The sequence below is a fragment of the Nansenia antarctica genome (genome assembly GCF_963989245.1).
Source record: "Nansenia antarctica genome assembly, chromosome: 10".
NCBI lineage: Eukaryota > Metazoa > Chordata > Actinopteri > Argentiniformes > Microstomatidae > Nansenia > Nansenia antarctica.
The window spans coordinates 9409999-9429350 of record NC_137680.1 but is presented as its reverse complement, the minus strand read 5'-3'; the positions used below and the strand labels follow the sequence as shown (position 1 = coordinate 9429350).

At 41.2% G+C, this 19352-nt stretch overlaps 2 protein-coding genes across 2 annotated transcripts in view; both read left to right on the top strand.

The window, feature by feature from the left end:
- The window catches only part of cpne4a (copine IVa), a gene marked incomplete at both ends in the record, with an annotated part of 55809 nt that extends 49854 nt beyond the window's left edge, over positions 1-5955 (top strand). Inside the window, 3 exons of the mRNA XM_080540686.1 lie at positions 2112-2245; positions 3459-3695; positions 5824-5955. Of these exons, the coding sequence (XP_080396812.1) occupies positions 2112-2245; positions 3459-3695; positions 5824-5955 (503 nt within the window). The remainder of the gene's footprint in view (positions 1-2111; positions 2246-3458; positions 3696-5823) is intronic.
- Positions 1-19352, top strand: part of LOC308166610 (sialic acid-binding Ig-like lectin 15) — a gene marked incomplete at both ends in the record, with an annotated part of 268304 nt that overhangs the window by 51065 nt on the left and 197887 nt on the right. The window lies entirely within an intron of this gene.

The window sequence follows — 19352 nt, the reverse complement described above, 5'->3', positions numbered from 1 at the left end:
TTTCGGAGTTCAGCAATGCTATGTCTGTCCTCGCGCACAGCCATCTGAACAGAGTCGATGCGGCTCTGGGTCTTTTGGGCTAGCTTAGCTTGGTGCTCGATATCCGTTTTCATACCTCGGATAAACTCGTTGGTCCTTTCGATGTCGATTTTGATTGAGCAAAGCTGAGGGGTTAGGATGGAATCCACAGCATCTTTGATGGCCGAAGTAATAGCTGTGTTCAGGATGGATTGCTGTTCTTGCAGCGCTAGCCTGATACCGTCAGCAATGGCGGCGTCGAGGTCTTCTTTAGAGATAGATGTATCTTTACATTTCTTCTTAGTTGGAGAGTTTTCAACCTCTCTTTTGCGACTTCCCATAGCAAGTGATGTGGTCATTGCTGTTTCTAATATATTATTCGATAAATTGTAAAGTATTAGTGCAATTAAGTGGCAAATTGAGCGGACAAGAAGACTACGTGTGCATCGTCAACGAGTGGTCACGTGACTCTCGTACGTGCTTCCTTCTATAAATACCAACGCAGGTAAATTGAACGCAGGTGAATGAGGTTTGTATTAACGCCCTGTGATAGCGGCTCCATTATAGCGGCTGAATTAAGCCAAGTGCTATAATATAGGGTAGGCGTTTGTCTGGAAGCGGGAGAGGGCAGAGGAGGGTGGCTTCTCGGCAAGTTGCATTTGTAACGTTTGATCATGACAACTAACCAGGCAAATGCTTATACTCAGTACTCAAGTTGTAAAAGAAAATCAGGGGAGGTAGTGGATTTTATCATGAGGACAATTTTAGCATCCCCTCAGCGTCAGTGACTTCAGTGTCAGTAACTTGGTAAAAATGTCATTGCGTGTGTGCGTGCCCCCTCGCACCTTGAAATAGCAGTAATACCACGTTCGGGGATGGCAGTTCGAGTAATACCACCACGGGGGGATGGCAGTTTTTAAAGGGGGATTTTGACTGTTTTTATTTCAGGAGGGATGCCATCCCCCCTCATCTCGAGTGCTGCTTATACTGTAATAATATAATGGTCTTATTCTTATCAGGTGACATTGAAAACATGGCTGCGAACTCCCTTTGCGAACCCCCAGACACCGGAGGAAAATCCAGTATAATTTAGCGTGTGGCCGGGCAAGGTCCGTTGTGGAACGCACTAGGCATGTTGAAGGGGAGATAGACAGTTCTGGACGGATATAAAGAAAGACTGAAATACAATCATAAACATCAGTTCCCTTTAAATCTTGAATTAAACTCATTTTCTCGGCTGATAACAATATCGTTAAGTCTATTACGAGCCACTTGCATGAATTACAGTAGGCAGTGCGGCTCACATGCCTGTAATAACTCCGCATAACCAGTAGGTAATGTGCGTACGCACATTGTATAAATCACTACGTGGTTTTCTACGTAAGACACGGAAGTACTTTCTATAAATGAGGCCCCTGAACTAGATTACTCAAATTGTATCGCTTAGTCAAATGTATCGATTATAAATCGCTTTGGAATAAGGCGTCTGCTAAATGCCAAAAATGTAAATGTAAAATGTAATTGTCTTATCCAATCAGAGCCCAACATATAAGCTTGTTTTACTCCATTGTTTGTTAACAATATAACAGTAACAAACACTGCATAGCTTCAAAACAAATGTTGATCTCATGGATGGTTAGTCCTTGCATCCATAGCACTGTCTATGAATATGAGATCGGTTCTATATCTCTAGCCCCATCCCTCACCTGTACCAAAAAAGTGGTGGGGAGACCGCTTTGTTGTTATTTGAATCCCAGATTGCCCCTTTAAGGTATCACTTTAACTAAGGACAATTTATGTCATTGTTAAAATATTATGACTGGAGATCCATGGTTTTTAACTTTGATGTTTTATTTGATGTCGATTGATGTTATCCCCAAAAATATAGATTTTTAGTTAATGTGTGTTTGTTTGTTTGTATGTTTTAACTAGTCTCTGATCCATAAGTGTATGGAGACCCTGCGTTAATTTTTCATAAGAATATGTGTATTTACCCAGCATGTTTGCGTCTGTATGTGTGTGTGTTTGTGTGTGTTTGCATCTGTATGTGTGTGTGTGTGTGTGTGTGTGTGTGTGTGTGTGTGTGTGTGTAGGTATCCAGGGCGTGGTAGAGGCCTATCAGAACTGTCTTCCTAAGATCCAACTTTATGGCCCCACCAACATCGCCCCCATCATTCAGAAAGTGGCCAGCTCCGCCTCGCAAGAAATGCATACTCAGGAAGCCATGGTAAGATAACTGACTCAATTTTAGACCTGAGGGGTATTCCATCAACGTCGCTAAATGAAAATCCAGGCTTATTTTCATAAGTCTCGCTAATTTTAGTGAGAGTTTCGTTCCCTGAATTGTATTTAATGTTTAATGTTTTGGCATTTAGCAGAAGCCTTCATCCATAGCGACTTACAATATACATATTTGTCTAACAAAGTGACTCATCTATCCATCAGTAACAATGAGAAATAGTAATCTATGCCAAAACCAGGAGTAATTGAAAATTATAATGCTAGAAGAACATCATTACTACTAATGATTACTAGGTTACTAGGGCAGAAAGGCTTCAAACACCTCACCCAAATAGGCTAATTAACAGTAAATGCATTGTAGTTATGTCAGTTCTCATAGTTAGCTACACCATCATTTTAAACTTACATCTGATATTATCTAGCCTGCTGATAATATCGCCACGGTAGTGAATGTTCATTTATTTAAAAAATTAAATAAAACTAAAAGTAAGGTAGGTATAACTTATGCATTTAATTTGTCTGCAATCTTTTGCCAATTAAGCCATCTCCCTCGCTCCCTCCCTTATTAATTGCAGCAGTATTGCCCTCTTGGTGATTACTTCTTTATAGTCTACATAAAGCTCCTTCAGAAGGATTTGTTCTTCTGCTGCAGAGAACACAGCACTGCACTCTCTTTTTCACCTTTTTTATCGTCATCGTATCTTCTTTTCGACAATCGGCTGTCCTGGGCTGCTTCTTACCCTCTGCGCGTGCCCAAAGCAAGACTTTACAAGCCTGGCCAGAGTTAGAATTGGTGAGACACAGCTAAATTGTGTTAATGGAACAGCTTGAGCCTTAAGTCACAGTCGACGTTAAGCGTGATCACATCTTCCTGAACTTCAACTTCATACTATACTGTACAGTACAGTATGTGCCTTTTTATTTCTTTATTTATTTTTAAGTTTTATGTTTTTGTGAAGTGCATTGCATTGCACAAAACGTGCTTTATAAATACAATTGGATTGATTAATTGATCACCAGGATATACAAAGAGGACATTACAAAGAGGAATGACAGAAATATTGGTGAGGGAACACATGCACTACTCTCTCTCTCATGCTTTATCTCCATCTTCTTCCCTTTCTTCTATTCACCTTCTCTTTCTTCCTCCTATTTGCTCTGACTTTCCTCAAACATTATCTATCTCCTCCTCTCTACAGCAGTACTTCATCTTGCTGATCCTGACAGATGGAGTGATCACAGACATGGCAGACACACGTGAGGCCATCGTTCAAGCCTCCCACTTGCCCATGTCTGTCATCATTGTTGGCGTTGGCAATGCAGACTTTAGTGATATGCAGATGCTGGACGGCGATGACGGGATCCTTCGCTCACCAAAGGGGGAGCCTGTTCGAAGAGACATCGTTCAGTTCGTCCCATTCCGCAACTTCAAACACGTGGGTCTTCTTTCTTAATCTCAACATGAGAGTCTTTATGGAATTGTGACTGTACATGCTGTGGTCACAGTGCAACCAACATTTTGGAATTGCAACATTGGAGTCAAACCCTCTGCATGTGAATCTCTTCAGTATGTCTAAGAGTAGAAATATTTGTGACTCCTGCACACTGTGGAATCCCTAATATGTGTACTTTAGGTCTGATTTCTCCTATGAACCTGTTGCAAAGAGACTTTGTTCATTTGTGAAAAAAGGAGTTGTGTTTAAAGGGGGAATCTGGGATTCAAACAACAACAACACGGTAACCCCGGCACTCTCACAAACGAGACCATGTGGGACGCTATCAGTTTGGATAGGGCCGGTGCACTCACAGACTTGATGTTCCTAAACGAGATGGTGCGTTTTGGGTGCAGTCTGGGTAGGGAGACAGGAACAGTGAATAGGATGGCCTGATGGTCAGATACAGCTAAGTCCAGGAGGGAGGTGGGCCAGAGGAGCACACCAGGTCCAGTGTCAAGAGGTCTCCCCTCCCGCATCACACTGCACCTATCATACTCATTGTACTTAATGTTGTCTTGTCTTGTCTTCATTGCTGTATATTTTGGTGAATGTACAGCTCCCCACCATTCTGTATTGAAAACAAATTCCACCAACCACTGTTGTGGGCAATAAAAGGATCTTGCATCCTGTGTTGCCCTCGGATCGAAAAGATGTGCTCTTGGCAGTAGACGCTTGTGTTTTCCATGTGGAAGACCTGGGTTTGAATCACATCTGTCACACACCAATGAATTGTATTTCAGTTTCATGATTTGATGGTGGCTCCAATACATTTAAGCAATAATACATGAGAGGCTATGTGTTATGACATTTTTTATAGGCAAAACTTTGGAGTATAACTTTTTCATAACACAAAGATCACTCAAGTGTATTATTGCTGACCAGCAAAGATGAATTCCAAAACCATACATTGTTAAACAACAGTTGACGCTGCATTCACTAACATTGTTTTGTCAAGTGCAATTTTAGTCGTTCTATTCGTATTGACTGACGTGTTAACTCAAAACTACCAAAGCACTGGTTGATAGTTCCAAAACAATTAGTTTCTAGGGATGCTGTCCATAGTGAAAACAGCGCAGGTCTATGGTCTGATAATAGGCTACCTCTCTTGTAATGTAGTAGGTTACCTCATAGTAATGTATTATTGCCCTGAAACATTGCAGCAAAGGCATTGATACAGATCAGAATAGAAAACACAATGACAGGTTTTCGGGATGGTATTTATGATAGACATTGAATTGCACATTTCTGTTTTCTGTGCAATTAGTGAAGTAGCTGTCTAAAGCTGGGTTCTCAAACGCAGCTGGGCACCGTTTCTCAGGAACAACTCTCATGTTGTCGCACCCAGCTGTTAGGATGTTACTCTATCTCCTCCTGTTTTCCATGGACTGCTTCCAATAGCTTGTTATAGGGCTTTCAGCCATTTGTCCGCACACACTCATTATCTCTATGGCCTCCAGACCTGCATTGGAGATGTGTTGAACGGTAGTCCAGCCTCCTAGAGAGAGAGAAAGAGAGAGAGAGGGAAAGTGTGAGAGTGATTTAATAATGACGATATGACAATGATTATATTATTACTAATGTTCATTCCATTAATAGCAGACTAGTTATTTATTTAGTCCCATAGACCACATGGTATACCACACGCTATCATCATCAACAAGCTTTCGTCTGGTATTTTTGTCTATATGATCTTGTTTCATGCTCTGTCTTGCCTTATTACTTAAGGCACAAACATATTTAGACCAAAGTAAAAAATGCAGATCATCTTTTTCTAAAGTACAGGCTCTCTACTAAGCACAAACAGAAACTGTTGTAGTCTAGCTACAGGGGGTTGTGGAGACATTTACCACTGTACAGGGTTTTCCGGCACTCGGCTTCCCCTCGTGCCACAACCCTGTACCAGTGGTAAATGTCTCCACAACCCCCTTTCTCTCATGGTAATTGCTTACTTCTACAACTGTATGTTTGATGTGTGTAATGTATACATCTGGTCAGTATAAGTGCTTCAACTTAAAATATACTCACTGTTCCACTTAAAGTGATCTGTTTCTCTCTGCCCCTCCCTCAGGCTTCCCCTGCGGCACTGGCAAAGAGTGTTCTCGCAGAAGTGCCCAACCAGGTGGTTGAATACTACAACAGCAAGGGCATCAAGCCCAAAGTGCCCAGCGAGTACCAGTCTTCCAGGACGTTCGGCCCATGAGCGACCCAATAGCCAAAACAGATAGCACGTTATCAATGACTTTGAAAAGTGTACTGTTTTCGTTTGTTTTCTTGTTGGTTTGTTTTTCCGTTGTGCATGCGTGGCCCCCAGGGGCTTGCATCTGTGAAGCAACTGCATCATTCAAAGTATTTGTACGGAGAGACAAAAAACAAGCAAACGAACAACCAAACTGGCTTCCCTACAGATGAGCATGTCGATCTGGGAAACTATCGATGAAGGAATGTATGAAACACCGCAGTTCATTTTTATAAGAGTTAAGGTTTTGCTAAATTTCGTAAGATTCGTATATTGTAAAGCATTTTGAATTACTGCGAATGAACTAGCTACCTGGATTTAGAAACGTCTGCATCCTCAGAAGATATTTTTGAAGATGAGGCAGATGCATGAACTGTTGTTTTGCATGCTGGTTGTGAAGCAGACACTGTTTTATCATGGTTTATGTTGTTTTCTTTGTGAAAAATAGAGTTTACAGTATTGTTGGAGGGGGGAAAGATATTCTATTCTGAAGCATGTTCACATGTAAGCAAAATGTGTGATAGACTTTAAAGCACAACTATTCTGGGAAATGAAATATAGATAACTATTATTATGTTGCTATTGTGTGAAAACCAGTCTGACTTATGATAATAAAAGCTTTAAGAATATCTGTTTCAACCAGAGAGAGACCTTTTCTGAATTTACAGCATTATTGAATGTGTACAGTTTAGCATTTTGATCATTTTGGTCAGGGTCATCGCAGGGATGGCAGTGAAGGACGAGCTGCCATTCTGCCACCCCATGAGAGGTAGACAGGCCTTCAGCTGGTGGGTGTGGTAGGGAGTAGGGATGTACCAAATATGAATATGTTATCCAGGAAAGCAAAAATAATGCAATGGAAACAGATACAAAATCTTGCTCGTTATTATTCAGAACAAAAGCCATGATTGCCATGTTATGGAAGATATGGAAAGATATAGATATAGAACCAGTTTGATGCTGTGAAGGCACAAAAATGTAATTGCCAATGAATAGAAAATACAAAATGTTCCCGCTTCAACGTGACTTCTGGTATAAACCACACCCACTTCCGGTCTTTTATCCGAATACAGATACAGATTTGTAGGTTGAACAGATACAGATAATGACGTATCTGTACACATCTAGTGGGGAGGTGGTGAGTTGAAGCGTATAGACCAGCGGTTCCCAACCTTTTTGGACTCGAGGCCCACTTAAAAATCTCAAAACTGTGTCCCTAAAAACTTCTATTGCCCCCTTGTACTGTTTCTCTGTTTCTCCAGTGTCTAAATATTTTTAAAAAATAAACTTCTATCAAAGGCCCGGGCCTGAGCTGGATTACTCTTCCTGCTACGACTGGTGGATTGATGATTCACTTGCTTAGTATTCAAATGTATTGATTGTAAGTCGCTTTGGAATAAGGCGTCTGCTAAATGGCAAACATTTTTAAAATGTCAAATGTCAAAAGTATTCGTGGCCAACACAGGCCTTTTACGCACGCGTACAATTTTTGGGGGGTGTCTCGTCATTATTCTCTATGAGTTCCTATCTATCGGTATCACACATTTTTTAAGTTTTAAAGAATAAAATACAGTAAATTACAGTAAATACAGTTAATTTTTGCCCATGATTTGGCGACCCACTTGCAGTACCCTCGCCCCAAGAGGGCCGCGGCCCATAGGTTGGTAATCGCTGCTATAGACAGATGAAAGAGAGCAGGTGCAGAAGGCAGGTAAAACCAGTTTGCATATCGGGCCAACAAGTCCACCGATGATGCAATCTCCACCGTTCTCCACTCAGCTCTCACCCATCTGGACACCAAAAACTCAGATGTAAGGATGCTGTTCATAGACCTTAGCTCAGCATTTAACACAATCATCCCCCAGCAGCTTATACAAAAACTGAACACCTCGCTGTGCAATTGGCTGTTGGACTTCCTGACAGAGAGACCACAGGCAGTCCGGGTCGGCAGCAATACATCCAGCACCATCACCCTGAACCCCAAGGATGTTTGCTCAGCCCCCTACTCTTCACCCTACTGACCCACGACTGCACACCAAAGCACAGCACCAATGTCTTCGTCAAGTTTGCGGATGACACAACTGTGGTGGGTCTCATCCACAATAATGATGAGTCCAGCTACAGGGATGAGGTGAGCCAACTGACCACATGGTGCGGAGACAACAATGTCATTCTCAATGTGGAGAAAACAAAGGAGATTGTAGTCGACTTCCGGAGAGTGCACACCCAGCATCCTCCACTGACCATCAACGGTGCGGAAATTATTTCTTATGATTACTGATGGATAGATTATTCACTTACTTACACAGATGTATTTATTGTAAATCGATTTGCATGAAGGCGTCTGTTAAATGTCAAGAAAATAAACATACAATTAAAATCAACCCAGCTATCACCTGAGGCAAGGATCGAAACCAGCAACCTTCTGATTGCAAGCTGGCTGCCTTAACCCCTGTGCCAAACAGACAGTGCTGCTATTTTAGATGCAAGCTGATACACATTCCTATCTTTTTACACCATCTATCTATCTATCTATCTAAACTATCTATCTATCTAGCACACTATCAAACTATCTATCAAAATATCGCTTGACATTTTATAGTAGTTAGAAGATGGGTAAATTGTGGCCATGAAGGGATACACATGGTCATCAACAATACTTAGGCTGTGGCATTCAAGCGATGATTGCTTGGTATTAACGGCCCTAAAGTGTGCCAAGAAAACATTCCTCACACCATTACACCACCTGAGAATGAGAAGGTGCACAGCTGTTCCTAATAAAGTGTTCGGTGAGTGTATCTTGATTATATATATATTTTTCAATTGATTGGGGTTTTCAAGTCAATGAAGGGTCACAACTATTGATTTCCAATCCATGCTGCTATCCGAAGAATCCACACTGAAAATGATGGGGACTGAAAACTGAACGTTTTTTGAGTCCCAAGACAAAAGCGGAAACACACAGTGGAGCTTAATATGAATGGTGTTGATAATTCATGTAAACTGAAAAGGCCTACATTTTTCCAGATTATTGTAGGAATCTAGTATGACATCTCACAACAATTTAGGATTTCCGCCAGACGTTTCAATTCATTCAATTAATAAATCCATGTAGAAAATGTTTGACTTGGCTGAAGTTAAAATGAGTCCAACCTTGAGCAGCCATGTGTTAGGGGAGGGAGAGTGACAACTTTTAGGATTGCAGAGAGGATCCCGACTCTCTCCCTTTGTGGTATAGGATGGAGACAGGGACTGGGTGATGATAGCTGTAGAAAGGAGTTATTTGATGTTGTCCAGCATTGGGTGTGTGAGACGACAAGAGACCAGGGACCCAACAAAAACATCCAAAGCATCTCATGACAATAAGATCTCATTAAGTTGCGCATGGGCTACTGTATAGCCAATTGTCTCAGTTACAGTATACATAGGGGACTGGTATTTCAGGTCAGTTTTGCAGTGAGTCATCTGTTGCCAAGGCCTGGCAGCAACAAGATGTCTGATGGCTAGAAAATCGGCATGTCATCACAGTGTCAATAGTGGGGCTGTCACTATCCATCCATGATGCAAGGATGGAAGTACTGGTGTTAATTTACAACCACTAAAACTTATTCTAACCTCTACCCTAAACGTTCCCATAGTTGATCTAGCAACACATTTGGGAAATTAAATGACATGCTTAAATGCTTACAAATGGACACTTTCGTACATATCGTACAACAATATTGCCTTGTTAAATTAGTGGTCTAAAAAATTGCAAACCTGGACATTAAGAAAGACATTAAGATTAAGAAACAAGAATGAACATTAATAAATCTGTCAGAATTGTCATGGGGCATTCAAGTGTTTACAAAGACGTTGTTCCAGAATGTAACAAATAAGTTCAAATTGACTTCCATTTAAAAGTAGATTCTTTGTTATGAGTGTGTAACTATTCCATTGTTCTTGGACTGGATTCCCTTCATCAGCACAGCCATTCTTTGTGATAATCAATGATACATTTGAACTTGGAAAAACAACTGAACATTCTCACGATAGGCTAGATGATTGAGACCACAAACAATAGAACTTAAGTCTACCACAGATGAGGCTATTGCAATGCTATCTGCTATATTCATGTGATGTGTTTCAATCGATTTCAGGGTAATTTAAACAAATGACCCTAAGTTCAATGTTACATTATCTGATTACTGTTGAATAATTAGCCAAATACTAATAGTAATGTATGCAATTTCAAACACTGTCACTTTGTTTCAGCTGTCCACAATACCCTTTTCCAGAACTCTGCAGACTTTTTTAGGTAATTCTTTGGCCATCCTTTTTTGGTGGCTAACTAGTGGTTTGCACATTGCAATGAACCCTCTGTAGGTCTGCTGGTGAAGCTTCTGTGCATGATAGTCTCTGATATATTCACTCCTACCTCCTGGAGTGTTCCTGATCTGTGGGACAGTTGTTTTGGTATTTTTCTTCATCATAGTGGCTGTTCTTTGGTCATCCACTGTAGAAGTCTTCCTTGGCCTAACATGCCGTGTGCAATTTCTGAGATGAGATGGAGCCGGGAGGAGTTACTGTTACCTCTGTGGAGTGGATAGAATCACAAAAATGACTAAACGTTTCAGATTACATTTTCGGGGGAATACGACGTGTGCAAACAAAAAACACACTTGCACACGATGTGTGCAAAAAAAACAAAAAACACTTACACACTTATTGCTTGCATGCCACTGGTTAAGCTGCCATCAGTGGCATGTGTGCCTTGGGTTGCTGAATATAAATAAACTGAATATAAATAATGTATTATAAAGCATTTATAAACCCTTTACGAAGGGGACCGTAATGTAAAGTGTTACCAATCTAAGTTTCTCGACCCAAGCGCATATGGGAAATGAGAATAGACCCCATATACTCTCCTCATAAAGGTCCTGGGTTATCTAACCCTGTCGTCTAACATCCTACTGGATAACTGTCAATAAAATAAGGAAATAACATTTCCAACCGTGTAACTGCTGCCATCTATACTATTACCATATCATTACGCTATAAAAGTTGAGTAATTTGAGTCATTCAGACAATCTGTGTCACACTGGTTAACACCATTCGGTTAACAGGAACTAGAGTGGAAGTAGAATTGCATCAAAGTGGTACTTAAGTGAAGGTCATCCCTATTATTCACTCGCTATCAGAAATACAGTGATTTGAGGAGAAATAATTGGGTCAAGGCTTTGGTACATTGCTCTGTGTGTGTGTGTGTGTGTGTGTGTATGCACATATTTTCAATCTACTGGTTATGGGTGCAATGTGCTGCCATGGGAAATCAAAGTTAGATTTCCTCTGAATATCGGTAAAATTGTATTTCATTTGAGGATGGAACTCCCCAAGGACTCGCCCCACTCACTGCCAAAATGTTTTCTTCATAAGTAAAAACTGTCAGTCAACATATCAGACCTTCATATACTGGATTGGACGCCATCTTTGCACTTGAACTAACCACCCACTCCACCCAATCCCCAGTCTCTTTGGTCACGCAGCAATAACTTTCCCAGGGAAAAATCCATGGAGAGCTCTCAGAGGCTCATTGGCTCATAATTAGTTCCATCATTGGTTTGTCAGTCCAGGGTAAACTCAGGAGAGCTTCAATCATTAGCTTCAATAATTTACTCCATTAGGACATTTATGAAAAGGATGACTGTTGCCATGGAAGCATAGTAAAGGTCCCAGAGCATATTCTTGTAGAGACATTTGCTGCTGAAGATGCAGCAGTAGTCCTGGCACACAAGCTCTTACAAGGCTCAATGCTGAGCAGTTACAGACAATATTATATTGAGGCAAATAGGAAGAATGAGGATGCAATCGTATCAATACAAAATAATACATGTAATAGTTACAAAGAAACTTGCAAACCAACTCCTGTGTGTTAGAACACAGATTTGTCGACTTAAGGGTTAGGGTTATCAGGGTAATAACTGTTTGCACATATTCACATGACACGTTATATTCTCTTACTTAAATTTGTTAATTGTTCTGTTCTTGATAGTCATGCAGGGAGGAGCAAATAATTATATTGGAGTCAGATGTACTAGATTAATTTAGCTTAATGTGTATTTGTGTCACTGGCTTAGAGAGCACTAGAGGCCACTTCGTCATGTCTTTGACCATTTGTGGAATAACTTTATAGGCACCATAATATGGTGCAATGGGAATTGCAATGACAATTCAGAGTGCGTCTCCTCCTGTCTCCCTCCCCTTGCTAAATTCAGACTACTTCTAACTGAAACAATGAATCTGCAGATTATTTTTCTCATTTTCATCCAGCAAATGTCTTACATTACCTTAACTAGCCACGATTCTGTTGGTTGAGGTGCAGCCAATGAGCCAGCCAGCGGAGACACATGAAACGAGTGGTCTACCAGTAGCTGTGCATTCATACTGTGACAGAGAACGCCTGTCTTACCTGATCCATTTTACATTTTACACTTTTGGCATTTAGCAGACGCCTTATTCCAAACCGACTTACAATCAATACAGTTGAATACTAAGCATGAGAATCATCAGTCCACCATTCGTAGCAGGAAGAGTAATCCAGCTCAGGCCCGGGGCCATTGATAGAAGGAAAAACCTTCTCCTATCACCTTCTTCTAAAACCTTTTTTTTCTCCCTTGATCCCATGATCCCATGATCCCATGATTCCCATGATCCCATGATTCCCATGATCCCTTATACCGTATGTCTCCCTAAACTACCCTTCCAGCTTCCACCTAGTGTGACTGGGTTGTCTGACTGGCTACACAGTACACAGAAGTAAACTTCTCCAATGAATCTGTCAATAATGTTCACATTTTTATCCAGCTATATGCCGCAGAAAGTGATGGTCGAGTTCTCCACGTCCATCATTGAGCCCATCCTCAGCTTATCGATCACCGTCTGGTCCGCTGCCTCCACTGCCAAGGACAAAGGCAGACTACAGCGGATTATTCAGTCAGCGGCAGCAACCTGCCATCTCTCCTGGATCTATTCCACCCCCCCCCCCCCACCCCGTCACACACACACAAAGCACTGACTGATTTATTCTAAATTACAGCCTACATAATTATTGTTCTATTGTTCTTTTTGCCATTGTAAAAATAAAAAATAAAGTGCTTATATATTGTTGTTTTTTTATGTCCTATATGCACCAATATCAACAAGTCAATTTCCTGTATGTGCAAATATACCTGGCAATAAAAATAATTCTGTTTTACTTTTGTAGGAAAAATCATCAGAAAACATGTTACAAACGTATCTGCACACGAAGGCTTCGGTTGCTTAGGTTGGCCAGCACTGATAAAAGCTTGCAGTACAGTAGGTAGCCAATGAGCCTAGAGGTAGATGAAGTAGATGAGGTAGATGCCCAGAAACGTCCAAAACATTTTGTAAAACCAAATTCATATATTAGGAGGGAACAGTTTTCATGGTAAGAAATGGGTTTCCAATATAGCCTATAGCCCTCATTTGCTTCTGTGTTTTCCTGCCTGTGTGCACCCAGACTGTTTGATTATATTGTTTTTTCATCCAGGGCAATTGGCAATGTTCTGGGGTCTGTCTGATTAAATAAATTGTGAACCTGAAGATTGCTAGTTTGCCTTATTTTTTACAATGTGACTGCATTGCATACAGTTGCAACACAATAAATAGAGGTTATTACATAGAGTAGTAACAGAAAAAGTACAATGTAATGTAATGTGAGATGATTATTTGTCTACATGCGGTCTGTGTATATTGTGTGATTAATAATATTGAAAAAACAATGTTTTGATTGCTGCTATTGATAGTCATTCACTCGTGATAATGACAACTAAATCATGAGGAGAACAAACTAAAAAGGCATGGAACATCCACATATTGTACTGTGTTACGAACCCCAGGTCTTATGGCTCTTGTGTAGGGGGTGTAGGGGGAGCCGTAACATAAAGTGTGTAAGGAAGTTGCCACTTGTAGATGTGGGAGGGAAAATAACTAAAGAAAGGCACAACACGAACGAACTAAAGTGCAACGATTTAATAACAAATGGTGGTGTACAAAAACACAAGCCATAGGACAACAGGTAGACTATGAGCGGTGTCAACCCAAAGAAACAAAAGAATAAAGTGTGACCCTACCAGTGATTACAATTCTACATAATGACAGCCGCTCCTTTGCCTAATGTATTTAACATAGATGAGGCTACGTGATGTAATGTATACCCAAGGGCATCTCACCTACGCCTGTTTCCTATGGCTAGTGTGTGACAATACAAAAATAGAAAATAAACTGTAGTCAAATACTAAATCAAACAAGAAATAGGCCTTTTGTGTTCATAGAAAAAGTATTTGATTTCAACTCGTGAAAAATGTGTTTATATATTTGTTCAGTGTAGTTCCCTTATTTCAGGGCACCAAAAGCAATGGGATGGATTAATAATATTAAGATTATATTATAATGTCCAAATTAAGCACTCATGTTTAGTGTTTGACAATCCTTTGCATGCAATAACTCCCTGAAGTCTGAGACCCATTGACCCCACCAGGCGCTGGGCACCGCTGGACTGGCCATACAATCTACCTGCCCGACCGGCCCCCCCCCCCAAAAAATAAAAAAATAAAAAAATAAATAAAAATAATAGTGCGGCCGACCCCAAACTAGCGCGGCCCAAAATAGCGCGGCATCAACTAGCGCTGAATCAAGCGGCGGCCCCCGTTTATACTAACACATGGGCTGGCCCAATCACATGCTTAGGCCCTGCTGTCCATCGGCCCCCTCCCCCACTCTGATCCCTCGGCCGACAACCCAAGTGCAGTGTCATGTTCGTAGATAAGATAGTGAAAGGGGGTGCCCCGAAAATTAGGGAGAAAAAAAGTAAGAAGCTAGCAGAGGATGCCTCAAAATGTCAGAAACTGACAGATATGTTCTCTGGATCGACTGTGGGGGCTAGGCCTACTACAGATACAGCAGCCATGTCTCATCACCGTGGAGTACGTCAACAGTGAGTGAGTACACTGGTTCACACTTGCATTGGTATACTTGCTGTCCATGTCACTTACTCCGCTCTATAGTTTTTTTTTTTACAAATGGTATATTCAACAGACTGCATGTTGATCGGCGGTGTCTGAGCCACATGGCAGGGCCTAATTTTTGTCCCAGTCCAGCCCTGGCGCTGGGTATCTTTTGTATCTGGTGATGTTCTGCTTGTTTTTCTCAAATCTTATCATCAGGAAATGGAATAAATGTTCAATTGGATTTAAACCTGAAGATTTACTTACCAGTCAAGAACTTTCTCCGTTTTCTGTCCTGAAAAACTCCCTAGTTGCTATTGCAGTATGTTCATTGTCCTACTGTATGATGAGGCGAGTTGGCTTACAGGGAGGAGGTCCAGCAAATGGTGGTGCAGTGTGCTGACAACAACCTGGCTCTCAACACCAGTAAGGGAGATCATTGTGAACTTAAGGAAAACTGGGGGCTGCGTACACTCCCCCATCTACATCAATGAGATGGAGGTGGAGCGTGTTCTCAGCTTCAAGTTCCTGGGTCTCCACATCTCCGAGGACCTGTCTTGGACGCTCAACTCGTTGGTCAAAAAGGAGCAGCACCTATACTTCCTGAAGAGACTGAAGAAAGCCCAGCTGTCTCCCAGGATTCTTCTACCGCTGCACCATTGAGAGCGTCCTAACCAACTGCGTCACAGTGTGGTACGGCAACTGCACTGTGTCTGACCGGAAGGCCCTGCAACGGGTGGTGAAAACCGCCCAGCGATTCATCGGCACCATACTCCCTACCATCGAGTCCCTCCAGGCATGACCGGTGTCGGCAGAGGGTGGCAAGCATCATCAAGGATACCTTGCACCCCAGCCAAGGTCTGTTTGCCACTATTTTCACTTTTGGTTAGATGCTAAACTGCATTTCATTGTCTGGTATTTGTACTCTGCAATGACAATAAAGTCTAATCTAATCGAATCTAAAGCACCAGGTATTTTCTAGAACTCGAGCAGACATTATGTTTCTGTACACTTCAAAATACATTCTTCTGCTGCCAGCAGCAGTTACATCATCAATTAATTAACCAGGTCTAGTGCCAGCTATACATGCCCACATATTCACAACACACCCTCCACCATTTTTCACAAATGAAGTGGTATGCTGTAAATCCTTTCTAAACTTTCCTCTAAACTTTCCTCTTGCAATCACTCTAGTACATTGTATATGTCAGTCTTATCTGTCCACAAGACATTTTTCCAGACCTCTGCAGGCTTTTAAGGTACATTTATGTCACCTATATCCTGAATATTATAGGTGAATACCAGACATTGACAGCTCTCTTATGCCTGCATAATGATGTGGTACGGCCTCACTAACAGAACACACCTCACTAACAGAAACACTTAAAAAAGTAAAAACATCTCATGTCTTTATGGGCTATACACACATACAAGAGAGAAAGAGACACTCTCCCCTCACAGGGAACACACACTTACTCACCCCAAGGGCAGTCCCCATAGCTCATGGTCTCTGACTGGAGACTACTCCAGAAGCATGGATGAAACACTGTAATTTTATTATTACAAGCATTAACATAGATTATTTGAACTGAATTTAAATATTATTTGAATATACAGGTGATGTTTTTAAGCAATTATACTGCGATGTGGTTGCTGCTTCTATCCTCTTCCACTAGCATTAATGTCTCTTGATGTAGGATTAGGTTTTAATTCTTTCAACACTTTCCTCAAACTAATACTACTATACTACATATTGATATACCACTTTCATAATGTCGGTCCCAGCCAAGCATTAATGTACCTCTGGACGTCAGAGGATAAAGGATGTGATGTCTCTGGTCCTATTGATCAAAGTCTCCAATGTAAAACAATAGCTGACCAGATTACCCTATACGCAACACAGGTGCCAATTTCCCCTGATAAAACACTCTAATCTTCTGCTTTGTTGATTCACTCCTTTGTTTAAATCATTGTCAAGAATGACCCTTCTGTGTTTGTGCTCTGTTTAAACCTGGTATTTGGTGTGGGAGATTAATGCCATGCAAATTGCCCCAATAGGGCAGGGAATTGGGCTAATGAAGGCCTTGTTCAGAGAGGAAGAGCTATGAAAGGGGTTGATTAGCTCTATCAGGGTACACTTGCATTGAGCAGCTACCACAGATCTGTGACTGTAAGAATGCCTCACTACCTCTGAGATTTGGAGCACTGCTGATGAAAAGTGACCTTACACTTTCATGTCACAATCCATTAAGGTAAGAATGTTGGTGGATAGACATCATTAGCAGTTGACATCATTAACATATACATTCCTGATAGCTAAATTGGCACACTTTGTATCAGGATACAGTGGAACAGTTTTTGTCTCACTAACTCAATGTCTGTGTTGCAACATGTGTGACTGGCACCCACAAAGGGAAGAATCCTACATTTAATCATAAAAGAGACAAAAGGATAATTCGCTGGGCTTCATGGATTATGTTATAAACAGGCCCAACAGCTATTGTTGTCATGTTCAAATATGTAGAATAGCAGGAAATGCATTTTGAACAATGTGCTTAAGATTCAATCACACAATTCAAAGTAGACTGTTGTGGATTTGTGAGAGTTTTAGATTTGAATATGGTTATAACTCATTTTAAATAAGCAAATATTTAGGCCTATTAAATGAGACTGTCACCAAACAGATTGGTACGCATCAACAACCCATTCATTTACCCATTATCACTGCTGCATCAGAGTAGGCTAATGTTCTTAATTCAGTCTCGTTAAGTGTCTGTGACATTAGATCTTTGACGGTAAGACCCACATCCAAGCTGGTCAGTCAGCTGTTCTTTTAAGCTTCAAAAAATGTGGTGATTTGGTTATTTTGGACTGCATCTAATTCTACTTGGTATCATCTTTCAGGTATCATAGATCAAGTTTACTTTGAGGAATACATCATTAAAGGAATTGTTGGGCTAATTTGAATTGGCCTAGGATTTTCTTCCAATGTCTTAATGGAAGCAATTTGCAAACCAGCACAGGTATGATCCTGTCTGAGCAAAATGTGTAATCAACTGTAAGCTGATGATCCATTCCAAGATATTGAGAAGATATGACAAGAGATTCAAATTAGATTCAGTTTAATTGGATGCGCTCATTTTGAGGCTGGCTTTCATGGGTGAGTGGTAGACTCAGGCAGGATTTGTTCAATACGTTGGTAAAGTACATTTACATTACATTTTTGGCATTTAGCAGACAATTTTATCCAAAGCGACTTACAATAAATACATTTGTCTAAGTAGGTGAATCATCTATCCATCAGTCATCGTAAGAAAGTAATCTATGCTCTGACCAGGGGCCATTGGGCAGTTACAATGGTAGAAGAAGGAATCATTATTATTATTTATTTATTTTTATTATAGGAGAGAAAATGTATAGGGGGGTAGTGGAGATGAGGAGGTATTTAGGAGTGATAGTTAAGATGTAGCCTGAAGAGATGGGTCTTCAATCTACGGCGGAAGATAGGTAGTGACCCTGCAGTCATGACAGCAATTGGCAGCTCGTTCCACCAGCGGGGCACCAGGACAGTGAAAGGTCGTGAACTAGAGCGACTGCTGCGTACACCTAGAGGTGGCGGCCGGGGTGGAAGAGTGGAGTGACTCTGCAAGGGTTTGGGGGCTTACCATCGTCTGATGGCGGAGGCGGGGAGCCCGGCCAAGAGTGCGTTGCAGTAGTCAAGGCGGGAGATCACAAGTGTCTGGACCAAGAGTTAAGCTGCTTCTCTGGTGAGGAATGGATGTATCCTCCTAATGTAGCGGAAGAATCTGCAGGAGCGTGCTGTCGCTGTAATGTTCGCTGCACAGGATAAGTGGTTGTCAAGGAACACCACAAGGTTCTTGGCTATCTGGGAGGAGGTCACAATAGAGTTCTCTACTGTGATGGAGAAGTCTTGGAGAGGGCATGCTTTCCCAGGGAGGAAGAGCAGCTCAGTCTTGTTAAGGGTGAGCTTTAGCTGATGGGCTGACATCAAAACAGAAATGTCTGCAAGACACACAGAGACACCTGTCACCACCTGTGACTCAGAGGGGGGGAAAGAGAGAAAGAGTTGAGTGTCATCTGTGCAGCAGTTGAAAGTGATTTCATCATAATCAAAGAATAATACAAAGTTCTCAGGGGACAAACATAGCAAGTATGTGTTGAAAGCAATTAAATATCTCCAAAACGGTTGGCATGTATTTCAGTAAAAGGTAAAACAACAAGAAACCTGATCCTGATATACACATCTCTGGTGAGAAAATCACACTGGTCAATGAATTCAAATTCATCTTGGGATAATGCTTGATTCAAATCTGTAATTTAAGCCTCATGTCAAGA